The sequence below is a fragment of the Drosophila mojavensis genome, unplaced genomic scaffold, assembly GCF_018153725.1.
Source record: "Drosophila mojavensis isolate 15081-1352.22 unplaced genomic scaffold, ASM1815372v1 contig_74, whole genome shotgun sequence".
In the NCBI taxonomy this organism is placed as follows: Eukaryota; Metazoa; Arthropoda; class Insecta; order Diptera; family Drosophilidae; genus Drosophila; species Drosophila mojavensis.
In genome coordinates, this window is record NW_025318899.1 from 16,528,773 (window position 1) to 16,555,159 (window position 26,387).

At 37.2% G+C, this 26,387-nt stretch overlaps 5 protein-coding genes across 7 annotated transcripts in view; 2 read left to right on the forward strand and 3 right to left on the reverse strand.

Moving 5' to 3' along the window:
* The first annotated feature begins 652 nt into the window (after positions 1–652).
* LOC6582757 (UPF0489 protein C5orf22 homolog) lies at positions 653–2,776 on the forward strand. The gene is made up of 2 exons (XM_002008412.4): positions 653–1,391; positions 1,472–2,776. The coding sequence occupies exons 1-2, from the start codon at positions 896–898 to the stop codon at positions 2,371–2,373; spliced, it is 1,398 nt and encodes a 465-aa protein (XP_002008448.1). The 5' UTR covers positions 653–895; the 3' UTR covers positions 2,374–2,776.
* On the reverse strand, positions 2,614–4,370 carry LOC6582758 (protein canopy homolog 4). The gene has a single exon (XM_002008413.4). It carries the CDS (start codon positions 4,254–4,256, stop codon positions 3,594–3,596), a length of 663 nt encoding a protein of 220 aa, XP_002008449.1. The 5' UTR covers positions 4,257–4,370; the 3' UTR covers positions 2,614–3,593.
* A 185-nt stretch (positions 4,371–4,555) lies between these two features.
* Positions 4,556–5,673, forward strand: LOC6582759. Of its 2 annotated transcripts, none has more exons than XM_044009648.1 (2): positions 4,556–4,792; positions 4,835–5,673. In XM_044009648.1, the coding sequence occupies exon 2, from the start codon at positions 4,933–4,935 to the stop codon at positions 5,635–5,637; it is 705 nt and encodes a 234-aa protein (XP_043865583.1). In that variant the 5' UTR covers positions 4,556–4,792; positions 4,835–4,932; the 3' UTR covers positions 5,638–5,673. The 2 variants fall into 2 exon arrangements, with proteins under 2 accessions (XP_043865583.1, XP_002008450.1); XM_002008414.4 differs by having other exon boundaries at positions 4,557–4,792; positions 4,846–5,673.
* LOC6582760 (protein Gemin2) lies at positions 5,634–6,674 on the reverse strand. Its single transcript, XM_002008415.4, has 2 exons — positions 6,322–6,674; positions 5,634–6,263 (listed from the first exon to the last, which is right to left on the reverse strand). Exons 1-2 carry the CDS (start codon positions 6,535–6,537, stop codon positions 5,703–5,705), a joined length of 777 nt encoding a protein of 258 aa, XP_002008451.1. The 5' UTR covers positions 6,538–6,674; the 3' UTR covers positions 5,634–5,702.
* An 8,347-nt stretch (positions 6,675–15,021) lies between these two features.
* LOC6582761 (mucin-21) overlaps positions 15,022–26,387 on the reverse strand; it is a 29,473-nt gene continuing 18,107 nt past the window's right edge. Inside the window, exons 4-7 of one of the 2 annotated variants that reach the window (XM_044009919.1) lie at positions 21,587–21,693; positions 19,161–19,442; positions 18,717–18,779; positions 15,022–17,065 (exon numbers count right to left, since the gene is read on the reverse strand). In XM_044009919.1, coding sequence (XP_043865854.1) covers positions 15,893–17,065; positions 18,717–18,779; positions 19,161–19,442; positions 21,587–21,592 — 1,524 coding nt within the window. In that variant the 5' untranslated portion in view covers positions 21,593–21,693 and the 3' untranslated portion in view covers positions 15,022–15,892. The remainder of the gene's footprint in view (positions 17,066–18,716; positions 18,780–19,160; positions 19,443–21,586; positions 21,694–26,387) is intronic. The other variant, XM_044009920.1, reaches the window with a different exon arrangement.

A 26,387-nucleotide genomic window follows, 5' to 3' on the forward strand; every position in this document is an offset into this window, starting at 1 on the left:
TACGACCGCCACGGCAGAGTTTTACGCATTCCAATCAGCCAACAAAAATGCCAACGTGGGCGATTCCATTTCCCTTTTTTATTGGCATGTTGCTTGTATATGCAAGTATATATATGTATGTAAATACAGAAACAGTTGTACATAAGCACGTGTGCGTGTGTAGGTGTGTAGAGTGTGTAGTAAAACGGCAAAAACTTATGAATGAAAAGCTGCCGGTGCTGCTGCTACTGCTAATGGTGCGCGTGGGCTGGCAAGCTTTTGCGCATTGGGAGCTTTATTGCTGTCTAATAAATTAAATTATACTACAAATATTTGAGTTAACGTTATGCAAATAAATACGCACATTATTTATATTTAAAAAATATAAACTTAGTTATAGTTAATACAATTAAGTAATTGGGCACATATTTATATTGAAAAATATCGATTTAGATTTACGAAACATTTCAAATTGAAATGCTAATCATATTCAATGCACAGTGAAGCTTTTAGTCAGTTTCAGCACCAGTTGTAAGCTACTTGTTGGTCAGCCGCTCACTTGTTGATTATCGTGCAGCCCTGGCTTAACGTGTGTGTGGCAGCACCAATATCAATTGATTCTATCGATACACGGTAGCACTTCGATATTTTTCCATCACTAATGGGTTCATTAGCTTTTTGTCTTGTCTCTCTGCCTCCCACTTGCACAATCCCACTTTTTCCCCCCAAAAAATCGTTTTCGACTGTATTTGTATTGTTTGCATTAAAACAAACGGCGTCGAACGCCGAGTGTCGAGGTCGTCTGCCTTGCTGATATATATATCTATTTTTTTGGTGAAATATAGTCTGCGTCATTTCGCACGCGCCGCCAACTGCATCAAAAGAGTTCGAGTAAGATTTAATTCAAATTGCAACGATGGAATCGGATACGACGGAAATAGAAAGTACGGCGGCGGCGGCGGCGGAGTTGCAGACGCCGCTACAAAGTGAAAGCGTTGTGGGCGGCAAGGGGGAAGACAAAGTCGAAGGCGACGCGACACCTCCGCCTCACAAGCGGCAGAAAACCGAAAAGGATGATGATGCAGATGCAGATGAGCCGAAGGAGAAGCAAATAGAAGAGTCCGAGGAGCAGGTGCCTCAACTGGTTGCTGTGGAGCGGTCACAGATCAGCTTGCGTCAGTTCAATCGCATACCCGTCTTCATTGTGGACTATCACAACGATGTGCTGGAGTTCATCTACAGATGCCTGGCCTCACGGCATTTGCCGCTGGAGCGTAATGTCTTGGTACATTTCGATTCTCATCCGGATTTGGTGGTGGATCGCGATATACCAGCCAGCGCCAGCTACGACAAGGACGTCATGCTCAACGAGTTGAGCATCGAGAACTGGATTATGCCCACCCTTTATGCAGGTAAGACAAAGATTTCAACAGAGCTAGTAAGGAGAGAGAGAGAGAGAGAGATACCCATCTCCTGTTCCCCTTCCCCTTAGGTCACTTCAATCGCGTTGTCTGGCTGAAGAACTCGTGGTGCCAGCAGATTCCCACAGGCAAGCATCAGTTCAAGATCGGGCACAAGGAGGATCGCATTGGTGTGGACTGTCCGCTGGACTATTTCATTTCCGAGGGCAACTATTGCACCAGCGACGAGCTGCAGGAGGCGCGCTCTGTGGAGCTTCAGGTGCACGATGCCGACAGCGAGGCGCTGGATCCCGCAGAGTTTCTGTCCGAGAAGGACGCTGGGGCCTTTATATTGGATATTGACTTGGACTTCTTTAGCACATCGAATCCGTTTCTAGAAATCTACAAAGATGCCAATTGCTATGAGCAGCTGACGGAGATCTTTCACTTCGAGAGCGTGGAGCCGGCCAAGCGGGCGGGCACAGCCACCATAGCTGACTTTTGTGCCACAGCGGAGACGCGACAGAAGCAGCTGGATGCATTGAAGCGCATCTTCTGGCATCTGGAGGAGGAGCGCACCTTTGATGGTCTCGAGCGACCCGACGAGTCAGTCATCACGCCCCAGGTCTACGCCAAAATTCTCCATTTGGCTGAGCAACTGCAGGCGAAATATCCGGACGATGAAATCGATTGGCTGCTCATCTTCGACTCGGGCAGCACCACGGATAACAATGGACTGCCCCATCATATAAGCACCACCAAGGAGCTGGAGGATTACTTTGCGCACTTTAAGCGTTTCCTGCAACGTCTGCCCGTTCCGCCCGTGGCCATCACAATGGCGCATTCGGCCCGGGATGACTACTGTCCCCAGGATCAGGTGGCGTTCATCGAGGAGCAGGTGCTGCGGCTGCTGCGCGAGGTCTTTGGCGACAAACTGCACGAGAAGGCCATCTTGCACTACATGGACGATCCGTGGGATGTGATGAAGCTCTAAGCATAATTCAGATTATTCATATAATCAATCAGAGATCTGCTCCATGTGGATCGACAGCACCAAGTCGCAGCATACGAAAAAGAAGAAGAAGAACAAGAAGAAAAAAGACTAGACTGCGTTCTTTTCCTTCTTTGTGTTCTTTTCTTTTGTGTTTACTCAATGACTGACGCTTGCAACGAAACTTCTAAGTGATTCCACACAACTGCAGCACGAAAGATGAACTAAACTAACTACTAACAAATTACTTATTTTTTTACATTAATAATTATAAACATACGTAACGTATTTATTATACACAAAACGGAAACGAAACGATACACAGTTACAATATACATATGCTACATTTATATGAAGTCCTTGAAGCGTGATTATAAATTAAACGCAATAAAATCAAAGAGAATAATTACAATGTGTACTGTGCTGGTTAACTGGCTGCTAAAGTACATGGTAATTTTACCTTCGACTTGAGCAAAAAGTATTTTGATTTAATTTGATAATAATTTAATATGAATTGAGGTGAGATTTATAAGGTAAAGTAAAAGTTTCTATTAAATCTATCCCTAAAGTAGCAACAGAATTATGGAATTTGTCAGATGGATTAATCTTAATCAGTTAAAATTTACAAAGCAAAAGTTTCTAGTAGCTTGAAATAAGATTTTTTCCCTTAAAGTAATATTATTTTAAAGACATTCCATAAAACAGTTCTATTTAGAAAGTAATTCTCATAAATTTCATATTCATATCAGCTATAGAAAGTGTTGTAAATGGAGAAACTGTTCAAAATGAATAATAGCTCCAATTAATTCTTGAGATAACCTAAATTTATATATATTTAAACATAAATAAGAAACTTCTGACTTATTTATAGAGCAACATCAATTTCAAAGAGATATCCTAACAAAAGTTAAAGTTCATGTTACATTTGCTTTTTATCACGTTACAAACGATCATCGTGTAAACGAAAGTTGTATAAATATATAGACACTATTTGGATACCATCCCCGCACTCGTCGATTTCCGGCCGCCCCATTTGTCAAGGGCTGCAATGGAATTGCGCTGCCAATCGATAGTGGGTCAGTTACATTTTGGCTTTCAGTCAGCTCGGAAGCTTACGGAATATAGAGAGTAAGTCGTCTAACTTCACTACAAATGCTTTGATCACTAAATGGCTAGGCTTAGGATAAACTGCAATCTCTTTAGGACTTAACTAACGTGCTCAACTACAGCTCTTCCTTGTCGCCTTTGGCCTTGCGCTTCTTGCCCTTGGGCTTTTGCTCCTCTGTCAGTTGTTCCTTGAGGCATTTACGCTCCTCGGCGTGCTTTAGCACATGATCTTCGCAGAGATGCTGCTGCAGAGACTTCTGCTGCTGCTCCTTGAAATACCAATCGCTGATGGCATCCTCGTATTGCTCGAGCATGTTTTCGCACTGGGTCTTCATTTGGGTGACCTCGACGGGCGGCTTGTCCCACAGCTCATAGGGTATGCCCAAATCCACCTTTACACCCTTGTCCACCAATCCGTGCAGCGTCTGGAAGGTCTGCGACATGCCCTTGGCGAATCGTGTGCTATCGGTGCGCTCCTTGTGCAAATTATACTCTAGCACACGCTCGCACACATTCTCCAGCGATTCGAGCAGACGCAACTCGCTGCGCCTGTATTCGGTGCGCTTCTTCGGACGCACATCGTCCACGGAGTAGCCGATTTCAATGACATCGTGCGATTTGCCGGTCTCGCCCAATCGCGCTTCCAATTCAGCGGCAAGAATTTTACAGGCTTCGCAGCGATTTGCATAGCGCACGCCCTGCTCCTCCTCAGGCGTTTGTTCACAGTTTGAGTCCCTTAGGAGGACCAATAATAAAAATATGAATAATTGGCGCAACATTTCCAACAGCTGCCAATAATGTAATCAAAGAAACTGACGTGGGATAATTGATTAAAAGTAGCCGTATTTATCTCTGCACTTCTTCATTTATTTTTGACATTCACACGGAAATACATATGTACATTTGTAACATAGTTATGCAGTGGCGGGAAAGCTTCAAATTCAATTATTTACTACATAAAAATCGCGCTTTTCTCATAAATATAGATAGGTATAATAATATTCTCAATAGATGATTTAAACTATATATACATTTTTATTAGTTATCAAATTCACGATATTTGCTCACACATCGTCTTTTGGTAATAATTGCTATCGATTATTATTCGTATCACTTATCGTTAGTTAGGCGCGCAATATTTAAAATTTTGTCTTGGTGCCCTTGGCAACGTTCTTACTGTCAAAACAAATACAAATCCCCAATCCCCCAACCATTGGATACAAAATGCTAGTGAAAATTCTAACACTTACTAAAAGCACAAATTACAATGCCACACAAGAGATTCTATATGCGCCTAGTGCTGCATCTACATGCGGTTTGTACTACTTTATTCACAAGGTTTAATATTAATTGCCAGATTTTGTTTAGGTGACCTGTCCGGGCGTCTGGCTGTGCTCCCACGGCAGTTTGGAGGCCACTATCAAGACACTGGGCTACTATTTTCGTACTGGCGCCATGGAGCCGCGTTTCCCTATGCTCTGTCACGACGAGTTCACCATGGAGGGTTACTTCAAGGGTGTTAACTCTATAGATCAGATGCGGGATATGCTGAACTCTGAGCAACTGGAGATCACTATGTGGCAGAATGGACGTCGATTGGCCTACTATTTGGGTAGATTGTCAGACCTAATGCAGCCACCTGTGCCGCCTCTCAGTTGCGAGCACTCAGCTAATGTACAGCTGCTGATGAAGGCCACCTCTGCTTTTCCGGGCATTCTGGCGCCCAAAGTGGAGATATCAGCGGAGTTGACTACGCGGGACAAGCATCGCAAATGCTGCAAAGTGAATCTGGAGCGGGAGATAAGCAATCGTCATGCACAGAGCCGTTGCCTCAGTCGCCTGGAGCTGCCACGCAAACAGAAAACTGTCTGCCATTCGAAGGGTTCAAATTGCAGCACCGACACAAGCCTCGCCCGCTCAACGAGCAGCCAACTCTTGTACGAGCAGCAGTCACGACGGCTGTCCTCCTGCTCGATCACCACACGACACAGCTCTCAATCTCTCGCGAGCCTCAGCACGATCTCCGACTCGACGCAGTGCAGCCACTCGAACTCAAACTTTCGCTCGCAGTCCAACTCGTTGGCTGCAACAGTCACATTTGAGCATGAGACCAATTGTCACATCTGTCAAGCGTACAGCAGGTTCTACGAGAGCAGTTAAGAAACTATAAATATATTAGCTTATATTTTGAACAAATTGGAAATTGGATATTGAACTGAATCTTCTTAGAGGTAAACGTTAAAGTCTGATTGCGCGAAGCATAGGACAATCAATGTAATCATAAGATTATAGGGTGCAGCACGCTCCACTTCATGCGGTTGCAGCTGATTACGAAGCAGAACACAGGATCGAGCTATACAGCGCAACGTGCTGAACACATGCGGCTCTAGTGGCAGATGAAGGCAGACCAGGTTGGCATATAGCCAGCGCGCTAGCCAAGCGTCATGCAGTAGATCTATGGGTTTCGTGGCGTTGGCTGACGTGCTGGGTTCATCGGCTTCAAGCGATGGCCCCTGCAGCCATTTGCTAAGCATCTCTAGCAACAGCTCTAAATCGCTTTGACTGAGCCGCAGCAAAATACTCAGCAGCGGCTGCTGTGTGCGACAGAATTCCTGCCATTTATCTACGTCTGCTGTGAGCGGCGTCTCAATGCTCTGATCGTATTTATGTGACTTCAATTCCAAACGCAGTGCAGCAACGCGTTCGCGTGCATTATTGAAATTTTTCACTTGGACATCGCGCCATTCAGGCGTGGGCAGCAGACACCTGTGAGGCGGCAAAGGTGGCTGCAACAGTTATAATAGTTAAAGATTTATATTAACATGGGAATACCCCCACACTTACGCTGCTTAGCATTTCACATCCGTTGCTTCTGATATTATTTTTGATTTTCGCGGAACGCTTTGTCACCACGGCGGGACAACGTTTGCGCTCGTAGAGCATGTGTGTTAGGTACTCCTCGCCAGATTCTGGCGGCTTCTGTGGATCAAAGTTTTCATCTGGTTCTCGTATTTCCAGGGCCTGTATTTGAAATGTCTCCTCTTCAGTTGGTTTTTGCATTTTTATGCTTTATTTTACAGTTGGTCACTTTATTTAGCCGGCAAAAGCGAAACGCAACAAAGCGCGCTAGAGATGAGCGGCATAAACGTAGTGATTGCACATGAACATTCATTTTCATAGCATTTTTAACATAAAAATGATTAGTAAATGCGTTATTATATCAAAATTAATATATATCATATATTTATTTAGTATAGCTCGAACTATTTAGTTAAATTTAGCAATATAATTGAAATTTTAAAGTATCTCGCAAATCAGCGAGTCTTTGGTGCAATAGTTATCGATAGCTACTGCTCTTGCGATATTTTGAGCAAGCGGTAGACCGCCAAATATGGAAATCGATTAGTAATTTAAAATCATTTAAACAGGATTGAGAAAGCCTTTTTAACTTTGGTTAATATAATAGAACTATGTTTATATTATTTGATTGTTAAAAAATTAATGATATATTAACCGGCTAATAGATTATGATGTCTAAAGATTTAATATAAAATATATTCTTGCTTTTTTATATATCACAAGAAACTAATTCTTTTATAATATAGTATATTTGGCTTTTTATATACTCCACATTATATTCACATTTTATGATACTTGAATTTATTGATTTTTTCCGCTCATTTTCATATTACTTGACATTTCATTTATATTATGTGCCCGTATATAAACTCGCAAAATTTGCGTATGCAACAGGAAAGCACTTGTGGTATTGTCAAGCATAAAAATGTTGTCAGCTCAGTCCTTTTATGCCTGTGCGCCCGCTACAAACGCAATCACAATACCCCACTTGGGTAATGCTAATAATAGGCTATAAAAAGGTCATTTCATAATTGTCTTACGACGACGAAGACTCAGGTGCCGACAGGGACCCTTTAATGTCCATGCGGACAGAGAGCCTTTTGTGTGCCAGCCATAAAATAGTCTTAAGAATGAGAGTTGGCTCCAATTAGCTGTCAAGCGCAGTGCCTGGGCAACCTGTGGATTGGCGAATATCCAAATATGAGGGGCGGAGTCTTCTTCTGCCACCATTGTCCTTGCCCGCAGCGCTTTACGCTGGTCGTTGCCATCCATTGAATCAGAAGCCGCCTCCAGCAAAGTAGTTACATATCAAAATTGTTTATTAAATTATTCTTACGACGCTGCATGCCCAGTTGGCATTGCCAACTTAAGTGAAATTTAAAATTCATTAAAAAACAGAAACAAAAATCACTTCCAGACATTAGCCACGGGGCACAAGCAAACGAAAACAATAACAAAAAATTACGTGCACGAGATTCACGTAAATAGTTAGGCTATAAAATTATTTAAAATGCAAATTGCAAATTAGTTAACGAGAGAGAAAGAAAAAAACCAGCAAACAAAATATGTACATTTTCTTGTAAACTGTATTTCTCTGTATATATGTATGTATATTTACTCCATATAAATTATACAAAAATTATTTATATATACATATATAGTATTTATACAATTTAAAAATATTTCCTAGTCTGCATATATGTATATATATTTGTGTAATTAATATATTTATTACTGTTTGTATATTAATGTGTAATTATTAATTTATTTATAATTTTTTGTATATTAACTGCACAAATATATGTATATTTATAAATTTACATATATGATATGCTTTTAGATAATTATTTTAAAATAGTTTTACAGCCTTTATTTGTTATATAGAGTATACGTTTTATAAAACTACCATCCTGACTCGTTTATATCTGCTCTTTGGAGGAAAAGAGCCGAGAGAGTCGTCAGCCAAAAATGAAACAGAGGTATGAGTGGAAACGATCTCACTATGTGTTTCTAGCTCACTAGCTTTTCGTTTGCCTGCGTGAGTGGCTAGCGATAGACGAAGTTCCATTCCCATTTGTCGTTTAATCGAGTGAGAGCTCTGCTTGAGCTCAAGAGAGTTGACTTCGACTTAAGGTGGGAGTGTCGTTCTATATAAAGGCGAGCTCTCTGCCTTGCTGCTGAAGTTGTGTTTGATCAGTCGTGCAGTCGGTGTGCGCTTCTTCTTATCGGGATCTGGTAAGTAATTGAATATTTTATATTTGAATCTAATTGTTTGAATAAAAAGAAGAATAATATTTATAATATGGGATAGGACATGGCTTTAGAAAATGTTTGCAATGCAAATTTGTATACATATATTCATATATAAATATATATACATAATTTATTATTTATTATTTATTTATTTTATTTAATTTATTTATTTTTTTTTTTCATTTTTTGTATGTCAGCAATTATATAAAGCTTATGCCATAAATTTATTTTTAACTGATGTTACCCATGGATTTTCAAGTGACATATTCATTTTATTTTTATTATTATTAATATTTTTTTTTTTACTTTTTTACAAAGCTTTAAATTACAAGAAATGTTTTGGAATCCCTGGAGCGAAAACCAAAAGGGTTAATTACAATTAATGTTAGTCAATTTGCTTATTATTTATGGTAAAACAAATTACAAAAAAAGATACATAAAAAAATAATAATTTTATAATGTAAGTTTTCTTTATGATTTTAGGCTTAAAATGTTACTATTTCAAACCATTTATATTAATTTATATTACGAAACTTTGACACTTTATTTAAAAGAATTTGGGCTTTCTGAATTGTTATATTTAATATTCTTACAATTAAATATATACATATGTATGTACTTGAATTTGGAACAGTCAAAGGAAAAACTCTTCCTTTTGTTCAAGGGTATCTACTCGTCGATCACTGCTGATGCAAGTGCTCCCGTTTTTGCTGCACTGTTGCATGAGTTTTAGGATTTTTTTTTAAAGCATGCTTTATGGTTCGCAGCATGCATATTTCAGCAGTTAAAATGTATGAAACGAACTAATTTCCATTGCTGGAGGAGGCAGTTTTGTTGTTGATGTTGTTGTTGTGACAACGCATGCATAAAAATACGAGTGTGTGAGTGTGTCGCTGTGTGTGTGTGTTTGTTTGTTCGTACATGTGTCTCTAAGGCCCAAAAACACACACATCCGCAACCACACTCACACCCACACCCACAGACAGAGCAAAAAATGCTGTGTATGAGTTTGTGTTAGCCAAAAGTTATTTACCCGCAACATTTTGTGCTGTGCGGCTCTTTTTTAACCCTTTTGCTGTGTATCTTTAATCAATTTTAATTGAATGGCATATGGGTTAAGGGTTAAGGGTTTGTGAAAAGCTCAAGATGTTAGATATACAGCTAAATGGAGTTTTGGCCAGGACATATATAAACTAATTTGAAGACAGTTTTTGGATATACATACATTAAAGAAAGTAATGCTCATACTCTAAAAATGTTTTGGGTTTTATTCTGAAATATTAATAAAAATAATAATATAATATAAATATTAGTAATTTTATCAATTATTATAAATTGTTAATATATTTCAATACTCAGGCAGAGTGAAGCTATTTGTTATTAAGATGAACGGATCTTGGTCAGGATATATTTGATTTATTCATATGTTATTTTGTTGATATTTTTATATATGTATATATGAAAATATATGTCATACTTTTATTTATTTGCCAGCTTGCTTGCATTATCTCAACTATTCTCAACTATTATAAATTGCTAATAAATTGCTATGCTCAAAGCCCATAGGCTGTATTCGTTTTGGCCAGGAATTTCCATATCTGCATGCTTCACTTTGGCCTCGCCCAAAATAGCCCCCAAAAGAGATATATATATATATTTCTGTCTACATATACATATGCAGCGTGCAGTCTTGGTCGCCTCGACAATTTTTCAATTTTTCAAGGCTCACAATACTCAAGGACACATGCTCAGAGTCAAGGTTGATTCGAGTGCAGAGTCCGTTTGGCAACAAGTTTCACAAAAATATATATGCACATATATATTATGTATATATGTATATATATATAAAAAAAAAAAAAACAAATTCCAGCAACACCTGCGACGTGGCTGTATTTGCTTTGCTCTCAAGGCGCTGCATGTGTATGCCTGTGTGTGTGTGTTTGACTGTATTTGTGTGTGTTTAACCTACGTCGTTGCCCACCGCTTAACTGCTTGCCTACCCACTTTTCAAATCATCCACATCCGCAATCGCATCCGTCGCTTTTGCAACCTTGAGAGCTAAAAATATGGCCCGGCCCGAGCCATATCAAAAGGCAAAAATGTTGAGCATTTTTAATGCAAGTGCCGCGTCGGCTAACACAAACGGAGCGACCGCATAAAATGGACATTTATATTACACTCACATACGTAGATATTTACATACGGGTCTGGGGGCATTCCCAAAATCAAATTTGCATAGCCAGAACACAAATTGTTTCATATTTCTTATTTAGTTTCACATATATAAAGTGTTTTAATTCATACATTTTCTTAACTAAGTTGTGTTTATTCTACTTTTTTTTATTAACTAGCTTTGGAGTGGCTGGGTTTTCCACTTTCTTAATTACCAATTAGTCATACAAAAATAAATAAATATATTTTAAATGAATATACTGATATGTATGGGCATACAATTTTGATCATTTATAAAATATAAATTTAAAAATAAAAAATAAATTATATAAATATTTAAATATAAATTACATTTATGTTATTTTTAGCAGATGATAGAGAAGCTTGCCAATAAGAACAGCTGAAGTTTCTTGAAATAATTAGACGGATTAGTAATTTTTATTTAACTCCTTGAACTCCTTGGGTCGTTACAGTATCAGATATGAGAAAGGAGCGTAACATTATTGGGAAACCAGCTCCCCTGACTAATAACAACAACAACAAGTTAGGTTACGGCCTCTGAACCTCACAAGAATCTTAGGAGCATAATATATTGCAGAATAGAATAAAGTATAAAAGAAAACGCCTTTTAGTTAACATCATGCGCTTTAATATTCTTAATAAATTTCTCAAACAGCACACCATATTAATTATAGTAAAAGAAAATAGTAATTTTTACTAAAAGAATATAGCAATTTCATTGTAAAATTGTTTTTAAGAACAACATCAACATACATTTCTTTAGAGCTTTTGCGGAAAACATCGATATTCGCATTATCCACATGTACGTGTGAGTCAATACAGTGGCATATATGTATGTATATATGTATATGTGCTCACACGTACTTTGCTATTATATTCCGCAAAAGTCTCGTTTCCGGCCAGAGTATTGCCATTGAAATGTTGCCTCTGTTTGCTGCATTTTCTCTCTATGGATATTTCCTTTGGCTTGCCTTTCTTTTCGTATGTTTTTTTTTTTTTTTTGCTCGCCTTTAATTATGCACTAGACTCGCACAAAAGCCAAAAATGGCACCGCAGAGGACAGCAAACACAAGCGGCAGTTATTTTTATGCTTTTGATATGCTAAGAATATGCTGAGCTGTTTGCCATTCAACCGTTCATGCATCATGCTGCGGAAATAAATTGAATATTTGCCTTTGGCAGTTGTCTAGCCTTGATGGATGTCTGCTAGGTGTATATATATATATGTGTATATGTATATGTATATGTATACGTATAGTAGCTGGTTTGTATAGTAACAATTGCAATTCGTTTCCGCTTACTGTCGTTCAAGTTAATTTCATTTGCCAGAGAATCAAATCAACGCACATATAGAGCAGGACATTCTCAGCTTCCATTCGTCGTTCTGTGACTGTCTAATTTTCTGACACATCTAATTGAGTTTGTTTAATTATTTAGATTACGATTTGAGCAGGAAATGTGCTTTGCCAAGGACGAGCAATTTATCAGAGAAATCGTATTAAGCAGCTCAGCAAGCAGAGACACAGATAAGCATAATAGATGAGAATTGTTTGACTAAAACTTCTAACAGAGATTGTGCACAGCTGTATGTATATATATCTATATGTGTGTATATGTGTGTGCCTGCCTTTGCCATTGGATTAAATCGTTTCCATTTATGTCTTGCACCACAAAATATGCCAATTGCAATTTAAACTTTTCATTCTCTATCGAAATCGATTTTATATACATATATATGTATGTATGTATGTATAAACAAAGTTGTTATGCAAATGAGAATGCTCAGCTGGTATACCCTAGACATATAGCTCTCCCTCTGGCTGGCAGCTGGGGCTACAACAACAAAATTGAACTGAGTTAAATATTTATAGCTTGGCTGATGATGATGATGAAGCACGAGTCTCTATTTTATCTATACATTTTTAATCTATTCTATAAATTTTTAATTCCAGGATATTCTCCTAGTTCTATGTCCACTTTTTTGTTAAGTTTATTTTCAATTGTTTCAATTGTTGTTGGCATTTCAACAATTTATTATCGTTGAAATGTCATTGGCATAATTTATAATTTACACTTCAGTAAACATTTACGACTTTTCATAGTTATCTGTATATAGGAATTGGCATTTACTAACGATTTTAATTGTCTGCAATATACTCTTGGTGTGCTTCAATTATTGTTTTCCCTTGGCTACACTTTCCTTTATTCTCGTTTGGCAATTAATTTCATTAACCATCATTAATCATCATTCATCATTATCTATCAAATGTGTGTTAATGCGATTTGGTTTAGCAGTAAAAGTTTTGCTGAAATGGAATCTTACTTTTGCTTTTAGTATTGTCGTGATAGAAAATTATATATATCAATTTATTTGTTTTCTGTAAACAGTTTTCCTAATTTTCCTGAAAGTAACTTTTTATATAATTTTGTGCTGAAATACAAACCTTTCAGAATTTTCCTGAAATAAAATCTTTTATATATTCATTTATGAGTTTTATTAAAATAAAAAAAAAAAAAAAATTATATATAATACTAAACTTTACTGGCAATAAAAAATAGTCAATAAATAGATTTCATTAAATTATTATTTTTTTTTTTTTTGAAAATATTTATTGTTGCACGTTTCAAACTTATTTCAGTTACAGTTGTTGCGGCTAATTAATTTTAAATTAATATAATTTTTACTTCTTGTTATTTTTGGTAGCTTGGGCTTTGGCTTCGGCTGCTGTGGCAGCTCGCTATCGTGGACATTTAATATTTATTTCCATTTACATACATATATTTGTCATAAATATTTAGTTATGCCAGCAGCCCAAACGCGAGGCCTTAATTAAACATGAATTAACGCGAGCGTTTGCAACAAGTTTTTCATTTTGCATTCCGTTTCTTAATTATGCTACATTTTCATTCATTATACAAATAATTTATGCATTTATATTTATATATAAGTATGTATATATAAAAAAGAGAAAAAAACTTAATTATATGCCAGCATTTAAGTTTGTATAGAATAATTTGTTGTTTCAATTTAAACATTTAATTTAACATTTCGCTTTCTTTCTTTTTTTTTTTTTTTTTTTGTTGTATTTTATTTATTTTTCTATAAAAACATCTGTGTAACATTTAAGCCAAGCTCATAGAAAGTGGAAAGTGGAAAAAGGCTCTGAGAGTTTAAGAGGTGTGTGCTTTAATTTAATTTAGTTTTTGTTAAAGTTTCCTTTTGTTGTTGTTGTTGTTTTTGTAAAATTGTTAGGAAAGTAAGGCAGCAAGTTATAAATGAATTTCGAGTTGGGTTTGTCATTTGGGTAGAGTAAGGCAGCAAGTTAAGATTAGAGAGAGTTCTTGTTTCCATTTGTATTTCAGCAAGTGCTTCACAATTAAGCCGCTTAAATATACTTTTATAAACATTTAGTTGATATATTTATCTTTTTGTATATATATATATATATTTATGTATATAAATAACTACAATATTTATTGAAATTTGTATGCCTTGTTAGTTTAGTTAAATATATTTAGCCATCTATCAACTCAGTACAAATTTTGAATAGCTTTTATATGCACATCTAGTTTAATTTAATTTAATTTAATACAATATAATTTTTATATAATTACTATATTTATATGCCTAATGTTTAATATTAAAATAAATAATTTGATTTAGGACTTCAAATCGGCTGTTTACAGTGGAAAGGATTTTTCAATAAATAAATTTGTGTTAATGACAGAGAAATCGATGTCTATAATATAATTGATATGTATAAGAAAATAAACCAAGTTTTAATTAAATATAATAAATATAATAACTAAAATTAATGAAAATATGTACTAAAAATGTAAAAAAAAAAAAAATTCAATAGAAATAAGACTAAAAAATATTCTGTAAATATATTTTAACTACCTAAATGATACTGGAAAAATAATTTTAAAATATTGTTTGATAAATGAATAAATTAAAAATTTGTTCAATATAATATATATAAATTATTTATGATATGCAAATAATATTTAAAAAAAATATATATGCATATGCCTTAAAAAAGTGTGTGTTTTTTTTTAAATATAATATTTTAAAAAATATAATACAAAAGTTTATGTGATATATTTGAACATTTTATTTTAAATAAATGTTTATAAAAATTATATTGCATAATATATGATTTATTATTAATATTATAAAAATTAAATACATTTTTGTAATGTGATTTAAGCATTTTTCAAATTATATATAAATTTGATATGAATTATATATACGAAATATTTGATTTGATTTTCCCTTCCAACTGCCAGCCATATTAATATGTATAGCATTAAAAAACGTTGAAAACTATAACACAATCTCTAAAATATTTTAAATAGAAATAGGAAATTTTATTAAAATTTAATTAGAAATGTTCACTAAAAATTTGTTTATTTATTAAACCTGCTGCCAATTAAGAAAACGGGATTTTGCTAAATGTTAAATTCGTATTTCAAATCAAAAAAATACATTTGATAGCTCAACAGTTAGTTAGTTAGGCACTTTAAATAATGAAATGAATTTTCTTAGCTATAAAAGTAGTTTGCCTACACTAAGAAATGCGAGAAGAAACACGCGCGTTTTCCTAGCGATTTTTGGCTAACGCGCGCGATTTGCTAGCGATTTGGTTGGCGCATTCGCCAGCTGAAGCACTTAGAACTTTATATTGATATACAAAAAATTTAAATGTAATATGCTTAACTATGATAATGAAATATTTATTACCGCAATTGAAACACTTGCAAGCGATTAACTTTTAATAGTTTTTTAAGCCTTGATCTTGTCCGTGTTTATGTGTGCGTGTGTGTGTGTTTGTGTGAGGAAATTTGTTTGTCATCTGAAAAGTTTATCACAAATTTTTCGTTACTGCATTTTACAATTTCCGTCTGACTGCTACTACTGAGAGTCAAATTCAAATTCAAAGTCTGCCTGCTTGAGGCCCAATTGGCTCCTGAACCCCGACAAGTGTTTGCCCAGACTGCGGCCCGCCGATGACGTGGTCAACAGGAGCGAGCTGGAGGCATCCACCTCGTCCCTGGTGGTCGTCTGATATGTGACGGAGAAGTCTGGCGTCGGGGCCAGGAGCAAACCTCACGTGCGCACAAATTTGTACACTATGAGAAATACCATAAAAGAGATGGCAACCAGGACGACAGCGGTAACAACCTTGGCGCACGTATTCAAGCCCGATTCGTGCGGATTTAGCGGCCTGGAACTGGTGTGCGTAGCCGATCTCCGGCGCTTGGTGGCCAGACCGCGCGCCAGCGCTGGAAATGCCAGCGACTGTGTGAAGGTCAGTTTGTGTATGGACTCGCTGAGCGAGTAGGGACCCACAGAGCCGCGCGCCGCCGCCCGGAGCAGCACGTACTCCAGATCGAGTGCATCGAAGAGCGAATAGCGGGCGGTCATTGTCGATGAACGCCGTCGGCCGTCGTGTTGATGGCCGTGTCGCGAGTCACGATCGGATTGTGGCTGCAGCCAGGGATCGGAGACTCGCTGCTGTGCGCCCGCCGCGCCGACAGCATAAGCGGAGGAGGAGCAGGCGCCGCTGCTGGCGGTGGCAATGCCGCCACTGCTGCCACCACCACTGGCAACTGCCACACCCCCGCCCAGGCTGACCGCTGCCACGGATGTCAGCGACGACGTCGTCGACGACGAGGCAGAGCACAAACGCATATTGGTGGCCAGTCCATTGTCATGAAACTCATTCGCATCCTCAATCGATGTCTGATCCGGCGATGTTTGCGCCCGTTCCAATGCAGCCGCATGCTTCATTCGCAGCGCAAACAATCGAGCATGATCCGGATGCAGTAGCGCGCTTGATTTACGTCGATAATTGGCCGCACCGCCGCTGGGCACCACACAGATGCTGTTTCGCGTGTGCCGGCGACCCAGCGATAGATTCGGCGAGCCCTGGGTGGGCGTGCTCGTGGGCGACACATGGCATGACCGGCCGCCCGAATGGCCGCCGGGCAGACCGTGTACGCCCGGTGGTGCAATGAATGCGTTGGGCGAGGGCGATGCCTGTACTGAGTCGATGCCCGAGTCGCCAGCGTGCAGGGTATCACAGTAGAGGGAGCTGCGACGTTCCGTTCTCAGTGTCAGGTGATTGTTGCTGCGCCTGGTGCTGATGGAGTTGTTGCTGTCGTTGTTGTCATTGTTGCTGCTGCTGCTGGTGGATGCCACATTGGTGCTGCCGACGCTCGTCTCCACAATGGCGGGAAAGATGAAGGATTGGCCATCCGCTTCGCCGCGCGGTGAGTCCTGCAAATTGCAAAAGAGTTGAGCCAAGCGACAAAACAAAATTCGCTCCTTGAGGTGCACTGGATGGATTTTCGGGGATTCTTAAGCCATTTGTGCGGGGAGCAGCTGTGGGTGGTAGTTCTCTGCTTCGTTTTTAGTTAATGTGTTCAACGATTGTTGACGTGGGTTGTTCGTGTGTTTCATATAAGTTTATATATATAGTATATAGTATATACAGGGTGTCTAATATTTACTGGTTAAGTCTTCGTTAAAGTTTAGACTGTTTATGTGCCAGGTTTAATCAAATGTCAAAGATTTTCAAATTTACTTTAGCTCAGTGGAAAATAATTGAAGAAATATGTATATATATAATTTAATTTTATAAAATTTAAAATAAAATAACTTGACATGAGTATCTCTCACTTTTTTAATTTAATTAGACATTTTTGCAAATAAATTTCAATTTGAACTGTGTTAATAAAACAAAATGAGTTTATATTAAATAATTCAGTTTTTCATGTATTTATTATAAACTCAGGTGAAAAAGTTAATTTGGTATGCAAAATAAATTGTATTTTAACAGCTCTGTTTTGGTTCAATTAAAAAGCTGTTGAGGACATAAACTGAATAAATACAAATTTGTTTTATGTCAATTAAACTAACAAGATATTTTCTCTTTAATTTCGGCAGAAAACAAATATCAAAAATTAAGGGTTCGGAATAAAAAAGAGAATAAAATTAAAATTAAAGAAATAGTTTTTTCATAAATTTACGGCAAACGAATTCATTAATTGATTTTTCATTAACCTAAATTTTAGTAAAAATACTTCAATAGAAAAATAATATTAAAAACAAAAAATTTTTATTATTATTAGTTAAAACAAATAAATAAAATAAAATAATTAAATAATGAAAAATAAAAAAATGATATATGTATCTAATATCTTATTAATTTAAATGTACGTATATTCAATGACAAAAATTAAAAAATAAATTAAATATATATTATATAAATTAATATTACTTAATAAAAAGTATACAAAAAATCTTATTAAATGACAATGTATTTTTTAAATTTCTAATATTTTAAAGCATGCGCAAAAATAAATATAAAATTAAAATATATACAAATATAGATATTTACTATATAAAATAAATACCATATATGTACATAAATGCCTCTTTAATATAAAAATTCAACTCAAGCTCTATACAAAATATTAGTATTAAAAAAATTCCCGATTTTTTGTGCATAGAGTTATATATTTATGTATAAAAAAGGCGAATTCGAGAAAAATGGTCCACAAAAAACGTAGTCTATTTAACAAACGTGTTTTAAATACGCAAAAAACCTCAAGTAATATGGATGGGCTTATATATATATATAATTATTTTCATATTGGGTTTTTACACAGATTGGTCAATATATTTGGGAGGTTTCTTTTGGGAAAATGCGAGCGAGAAGCTCGTTGGTTTTTGAATATTTATATATGTTAATTAAGGCATGCAAAAAAATCTACGATTTTAATTGTAGGATTGGAGTAAACGTATTAATAATAGTTGGTATTAAAAAAACAGAAGACTAGAGCGAGAGAGACAGAAAGAGAGAGATGGTGTGTGTGAGAGAGAGAAAGAGATAGAGACTTGATGTATTATAGGAACGAAAGCATACCCGCTGGCCCTCGGGGCCACTGTTACGGCGCAACTGTACGAAGCCCTCCTGTCGCAAAAGCGGCTACCAAACCAGAAACAAACCAGCAAAACGAGGAATCAAAACCAAACCAAACACGCAACGCACACACAGAAACATATCGTTTATAGTTTTTGTTGCACAAGTGGCACATTGGTTGTGGGTGGGGCCGAGGGGGTTGGGCAAAAGAGAAAAGTTTGAAAACAAATTAACACAAAACGCACAACATAACCTCAATAGTAAAATGAAAAACAAAATAAAAACAAAATAAAATTTAAAAACTGGAAAAAAAAAACCAAATGTGAAACAGAAATCATTTTTCGTTATTCGAACAGACATTTTCACAGCTCACACACACACGCACACTTGCACACACGCAAACAGATAGAAGCAACAACAGCGAGCGTGTGTGTTGGTTGTGCCTACCTGGCTGGGCCACACCTGCAACAGCGGCAGCGAACAGGATGGCTTGTTGCTGCTACTGCCCGATGCCCCGTTGGCAGCTGCCACCGCCGCCGTCGTCGAGGAGGAGGTGGTGCCCGACCCCTGGGAGAGACTCGTGTAGTGCAGATGATTGAAGCGCTGTGCATCGCTGCTGGCTGGCTTCGTCCGCGTCGGACTCTCATAGCCCGTTGATTCCTCTGATGATGTTGTTTTTGGCGAGCGCCAGAATCGCTTCAAGCGCAATTCGCGCCTTTTTTCTTGTTTCTGCAAATACAAAAAGAGAAATAAATAAATAAATATATGTATCTGTATCTGTATCTGTATCTGTATCTGTATCTGTATCTGTATCTGTATCTGTATCTGTATCTGTATCTGTATCTGTATCTGTATCTGTATCTGTATCTGTATCTGTATCTGTATCTGTATCTGTATCTGTATCTGTATCTGTATCTGTATCTGTATCTGTATCTGTATCTGTATCTGTATCTGTATCTGTATCTGTATCTGTATCTGTATCTGTATCTGTATCTGTATCTGTATCTGTATCTGTATCTGTATCTGTATCTGTATCTGTATCTGTATCTGTATCTGTATCTGTATCTGTATCTGTATCTGTATCTGTATCTGTATCTGTATCTGTATCTGTATCTGTATCTGTATCTGTATCTGTATCTGTATCTGTATCTGTATCTGTATCTGTATCTGTATCTGTATCTGTATCTGTATCTGTATCTGTATCTGTATCTGTATCTGTATCTGTATCTGTATCTGTATCTGTATCTGTATCTGTATCTGTATCTGTATCTGTATCTGTATCTGTATCTGTATCTGTATCTGTATCTGTATCTGTATCTGTATCTGTATCTGTATCTGTATCTGTATCTGTTCTGTATCTGTATCTGTATCTGTATCTGTATCTGTATCTGTATCTGTATCTGTATCTGCATCTGTATACTATAGCTAGAACTAAATGGAATCTGAATATCCTTAATTTTGTGTTTGACTCTGTTCATGTTAAAGTGTGACCGCATACACGTTAAGTAAACCAAAATGCATTTGCGCTCAGCGCCAATAAATATTTGTGTTAGCGTTCATCCCCCCACTCCCTTCACACACACCTACACGTTTGTGTATGTGTTTGTGCACACCTTTCGGCACTTTTTCATTTGGGATTTCGTTCAGTCTTTTTCGCTGTGTGTGTATTTTATTTCCCCTTTGTATGGCGCTGTATTAATTCGTTTGCTCGACTTTTTATTGCAATTTATGCACGTGGGCAAAGCAACTCACCGTGGTATGACGATAAAAACCAACAACAAATTGTAAAAAAAACATTTTTTTTAAATTAATTTTTATCCGAATAAATAAATGTGTTGATAAAGTCAACCTAACATGGTGTGAACATATACAGATATACAAACAACTTATGATAAATTAACTTTAATAACAGGAATTATCTATTGTCTATTGACTATCCTTTATTATATGTCATTTCATTTTTATTCAAAGAAATCCTTTATGCCCTAATTATGTATGTTTACCTCATTAATATTTTATTTTGTTTTCGATTTCTAAGAACTATGTAGGTCAGCTCTATATGTGCTTAAATATAAAGACTTAAATATATATATTTATATATATATATATATATATATATATATATATATATATATATATATATATATATATATATATATATATATATATATATATATATATATATATATATATATTTATATATGCCTTTACTGCTTAGCTTCATTTATACATGTTTACATATTATACTGCGTTTAGTATTAATAAGAAAACTAATTAATTAAATCGTCATGCACGAGTTGTCAGCACATGCAAATAGTTCATGGTGAAATAATGCCTTGTGTCCTTTATATATGTATATATAAACGGAGCAAAATAAACAAGTCACTTGAAACGTTGTTTTTTCTTAAAAAGAAAAAAAGAGAGAACTGTATAATTATTATGCCTCAGTGCAGCAAACGCGCATTAAGGTCTTAAAATAACTTTAGCACCCTTCAGTATAAAATTACGAGCAAAGTTTATTTGCTGTTTTTAAAGTAAATGCAACTTTATATATATATATATATATATATATATATACCTATATATACGCTTGAATGTGACTAAATCTAAACTTAAAAGAATTATTCTAGTAACTTTTAAAATGTTTGTCCAGGTACGTTTTTTTTCATAAACTACTAAATTAGATTGCATAATGCCCCATTCCACATAAGTGATTAGCGTTTTATGATATAAGACTCTATGCAGAATTACGAGGAATTCTCATGTTTCTACGACGATCCTTTACGTCTGCCATCAAATTTGATAGCCAGCCACATAACTCAGATTGTTTTTTGTTTTTGTTTTGTCAAAGCTTGTTGTTGCTCATATGTTACCTGCATATTTTGTTAATATCAAATCCGTTTCATATGTTTGGTTTTTCATCCCCAGTCTGTTGTTGGCGCAAGATGAAAATCGATGGAAAACTGCACAGGCATAAATTCTGAAAAGAAAACCAGAGAGAAAAATGAGATGAGCGTTAAGCAAGCAAGCAAGCGAAGAAAAAAAGAACAAGTGAACGTCATTTGTCTGTAGCCATTGGCAGCATCGTGTTGTCTCCTAGGAGCTGCGCTACACATGCCATCAAAATGGAATGCACACACACACACACACACAGACACACAAATACAGACACATACATGCACCCATGATGAAATACATTTCAATTACTCGCCAGAATACAAGCAAACTTTTGACATGTTTTATTCGATTTGAGCAACTAGCATGGGGCATAAATGGATGGGAGCTCGTCGACGTCATTATTGGCGTTGCAGGAAGTGCGCCTTGACTGTGGCACATTAACACATGGCACAAGGACAATGGCGAACGGAGAATGGAAAATGGCGACGATGCCATTAGGGCTTGACAAGGACATTTGAGTCAAACGAAATGCAAACGCACGACCATAGACTTATGTATATCCCCAGCCCCATTTGCCAGGCAGCCAGGCAACCAGCCAGCCAGCCAGCCAGCCAGCCAGCCAGTCAACCAGCCAACCCGCTAGCCTTCTAGTTAGCCATTGGTCAAGTTGAAGGACATCGTCTGCAACATGGATGAACGCTACTGTAGTGACAGAAAAAAAATAAATCAGCCCCAGCTGTTCCCACAGCGTGTGGCTTAGGGGACTTGGCCAGGGCTTTGCCTTCGATTGGTCTGATTAGTGCTTCAGCTCGTACTTGCAGCTTATTATTAGTTTGGCGAATGCGTAGGCACTCTGCCCTTCGGATCGAATGCAGCTCTGGCTAATTGAAATCGGTTGTGGGAAAGGGCACTGCAAAGCATCGATGCGTGTGCAAAGCTTACGGGAGTCAATTTACAGGGGATAGCAAGGCCAGTTACCAGACCTTGAGAACTTTCAAATGAGTAACAAAGTTTTTCTTTAGTAATTAAAATTTAAAAACTTTAAGTTGTTCTACTTCATAAAGAAGAAATAGCTGCAAGCAACAAAAATATATGAAATAAGTTTACAAACTTAAACTTCAAACAAAGGCGAATTTTCTGTTAAGATTGAATGACTGGGAGATATCCTTTATCCTTGTATATGTATTTAGGACTAAAGCAAACGTTTAACTTTTAGAAATTAATATGCTTACGATACGGAATTTTAATATATTTTCCGAGGGAGGCTTAATATATATAAGTAATCTCATGACTCATAATAAAAAGTGATTGCAAAGGCCATTGTTAGAGTGAGAAAAGAGGCTTAGAAAGAAGAAAGGGGGAGAATGATAGTGTTACGAAAAGTGAATGAAAAAAAGCTAGATAGATATATAGAGATTCAGATAGAGATATAGACATAGATATATATATATATATATAAGTAGATAGAGGTGGAGATAGATGGAAAGATGTTTAGATAGAAAGAGATATGGATATAAAGATATATACATATACAAAGACAGACAGAATGAGAGATAGATAGAGGGAGAGATAGAAAGGTGGAAAGAGAGAGAGAGAGAGAGAGAGAGAGAGGGAGACAGATAGAGATACAGAGAGTGACATAGAGATAGACTATGAAAAGCAAACCAACTTTTACATATTTATAAATTCTCTATATATATCTGATAAAGGAAGTCTGCAATACTAACCTATATACATACATATATACATCTATTACATATAAAATACTTTGTGCATATTCTCAAGGATGTCTAATCATGTCCAATCAAGTCTAATCAAGTCAATCTAATGAATAGCCCCACACGCTTGGTGACAAAATAATTAGATTCATTTCAAGGGTATATTTGAAATTCTAATAAAGTCCAGTCCAGCTGGCTGGTTGGCTGGTTGGCCTGGCCGCCATGCAAATGGCTGCGATAGCCACAACAAACCGAGTTGACAGTTCCCACACAAAAGCCAAGTTTCACCTGACTTGGCCCCGTGCTCGACTCGATTTGCAGCCATTCAGTGGCTGGCAGCGATTGTTTGCTGCATTTCATGCCGATTGAAGGACAACACGTGGTTCCCCGCCCCCCATCCCCCACCATGCACACAGCCGTAGCCTCGACCCCGAGCCCGACACCTCAGACCCCTTCCCGGATATAAAAACATGCACGTTTTTGCGCTCGTTTGTGGCTAGTCGCGGCCAGAGTCGGACCTGTGGGGTCCTTCATTGTACGCGCCATTGCATTGTGCGCCATGTCAATCGATGTCAACAAGCATTTACAGTGCCATGGTCAAGGATTCGTCTGCAGGAGTTCTGCTGTGAGTTATTGTGCGATTGTGTGTGTGTGTGGCTTGGATGGCATATCAATGATGTACAGCCATAAATCGTGGATATACTTTCAATTACGGCTGCGCCGCGGCTAGCGCCATAAACTTTTTCGTCCAATGCCTGTCACGATAATGTCCTTTTTTCTTTAGCGGCGCGTCCTTGGAGCGTGTCGTGGCATAAAACTAAACTAAATGTCTGATCCAGCCAGCTGTCTCCCGACTCGCTCTCTTCCTTAAGCCCAGGCACGGCAGCAATTATACAAATGGCCACGCCTCCGCAACGTCTGCTTGGGGAGTCGTCGACTAGATGGGACTGCGGCATCGGGGAGGGGAGGGGAGGGGTCTGTGTAAGAGCATTAAGGGGGTTTCGAGCTTTTAACTCGCTTTTTGTGCTGCGCGTGACGAATATTTTTAAATTGAAATAAATTTTCTGTGTTCCTTGTTGTGTGTGCGCGCCTTGTCGCCTGTTGTCCTTGTTGTCCTTGCTGTCCTTGCATACATACATATATCTAGCTGTGTATATAGTATCGTTATCGTGTTTGCTTAACGTGTTTTTCTTGCCCGTCTCGTCATACATCTTTTTTTTAATTTGCTTATTCTTATATTTTATTTGCTGCTTGTGCTTTATGCATTTGTGTTTGTTGCTTGTTCTTCTGCTTACTCTTCTTCTTCTTCTTCTTCTTGTTCTTCGTTTTTCGGCATGTTTTTGAATTATAAGCAAATTTGTTGCTCGAGGCCAATACGGTTCTGGTTTCGGTTCCACTGTTGTCTAATGTCAAAGGTCAGGGCCGTGGCTAATGCAAGTGTGAGTGTGTGTGTGTGTGTGTGAGTGCAAGGACACCGCGCTATCACGTTCTCCTGCTACGCCGATACACACTTCTCGGCAATATTGACAACGACGTCCTTGTCTGTCGGAATTCCCAAATTATATTTAATAAGCGGCAATTATGAATAATTTGCATTTGGATGAGGACATTTGCCTCAACTGCTCAGCGCCGCTTGCCGGAACGTTGCTTCCTAATTGAATGGCACACGTGATAAGGCTTTGAATACTATTTTTTTTTGCTTTTTTTTTTTTTTTTTTATATTTATTTTTTTTCTGTTCTAGGAAAGACCCAAACAAAAGCCAACCAGACAAAGCAATTGAAATTTTATTGCTTGCCATTTAGTCAAAGTGCCCACAACAAATACACAAACAGAGATAGCGACAGAGTCACAGAGAAACAGAGACAGATACAGAGACAGGTGAACAGACAGTCAGGCAGGCTCACACGTGTTAAAGTAAATTATTTATGTGGCTCGTGCGGGCAAAATGCGCTTTAAATACCCAATATGAAAGCTAGGAGTAGGGTATATGAAGTTTGTATAGCAGGAATGCATATAAGTTATAGTTAGATATTATTTGATACAGCATCGTTTATCTTTAAGATTGTTTCTAGGGTGACCAATTAGGTGAGATACTTTTTTTTTTGTACTATTATATATCAACGACTGCTTAGCTTATAGATCAGAAATGATTTTCCATTTAATCATTTAGCATTTTTATTCGCCAGATTTATTTTGTTTTAATTGGTTTAACAGAAGTATTCTATATTTTTCTGATACTAGGTGATATGCGATGGATATCTGGCAAGAAAAAAAAATATGATTAACACCTGAGTAAAACGTAAATAATAACAATTTGAATTTCTTATGACCAGCTATATTTCAAATATGAAAATTAAATTTTTTTGACGTTTGAACTGAGTTAAGCTAAATTTAATCTTAAACTTCATTCAAGCAGCGTTTAGAAAAATTGCTTGAAAATTATATAATTAATGCATGACCCGAAACAGCTAAACTTCTAGTGACATTTTCCCTTGATTGGTCACCCTGCTACATATCATTGCCCTTTCAACATTACTCAACACTTTTCTCCAGGGTATTCCCTCACTTATTATTCCTTCTGCGCACTGGCGTGTGTGTAAATTATTGTTGCATACTTTGGCGGGCTGGCGAGCTGGCTGAATTGTTTACCTGCCATCAAATAGTTGACGGTCCGTTCGTTCGTTCGTTAAGAAAGCGTGTGTACTGTGTACTGTATGCCACATACGTGCATGCTATTGTTATATAGAAAGTTGGGTGAATGCGTACACTGAACCGACTAATAAATTTGAGGCGGCCATTAAAGTCTCCTCTGGGAGTCGGTTTGTTGGCCTGCTCCTACCCAAATTTGTCAAATTAAGTTGGGTAAACCTAATCAAATCGTACGTTGACCCAAGTGTGCAGTTTGTCGACTCTAAGGGCTCCCAATTGATGTCCTATTAGTTAGCATAATCCTACCTAGACCCACAGCAGAAAAAAACAAAATTCGTTTGTCAACCCAAACCACAAATTAATTCAACACTTTTAAGACTCTCAAATCCTTTAAACTAAGCGTTAAAG

Coding starts and splice junctions, on each gene's coding strand:
- LOC6582757 (XM_002008412.4), top strand. CDS start 896: ATGGAATCGGATACGACGGAAATAGAAAGTACGGCGGCGGCGGCGGCG. Junction 1,392..1,471: donor TATGCCCACCCTTTATGCAG/GTAAGACAAAGA, acceptor CCTTCCCCTTAG/GTCACTTCAATCGCGTTGTC.
- LOC6582758 (XM_002008413.4), bottom strand. CDS start 4,256: ATGTTGCGCCAATTATTCATATTTTTATTATTGGTCCTCCTAAGGGAC.
- LOC6582759 (XM_002008414.4), top strand. CDS start 4,745: ATGCCACACAAGAGATTCTATATGCGCCTAGTGCTGCATCTACATGCG. Junction 4,793..4,845: donor TAGTGCTGCATCTACATGCG/GTTTGTACTACT, acceptor GATTTTGTTTAG/GTGACCTGTCCGGGCGTCTG.
- LOC6582760 (XM_002008415.4), bottom strand. CDS start 6,537: ATGCAAAAACCAACTGAAGAGGAGACATTTCAAATACAGGCCCTGGAA. Junction 6,264..6,321: donor GATGTGAAATGCTAAGCAGC/GTAAGTGTGGGG, acceptor TAACTGTTGCAG/CCACCTTTGCCGCCTCACAG.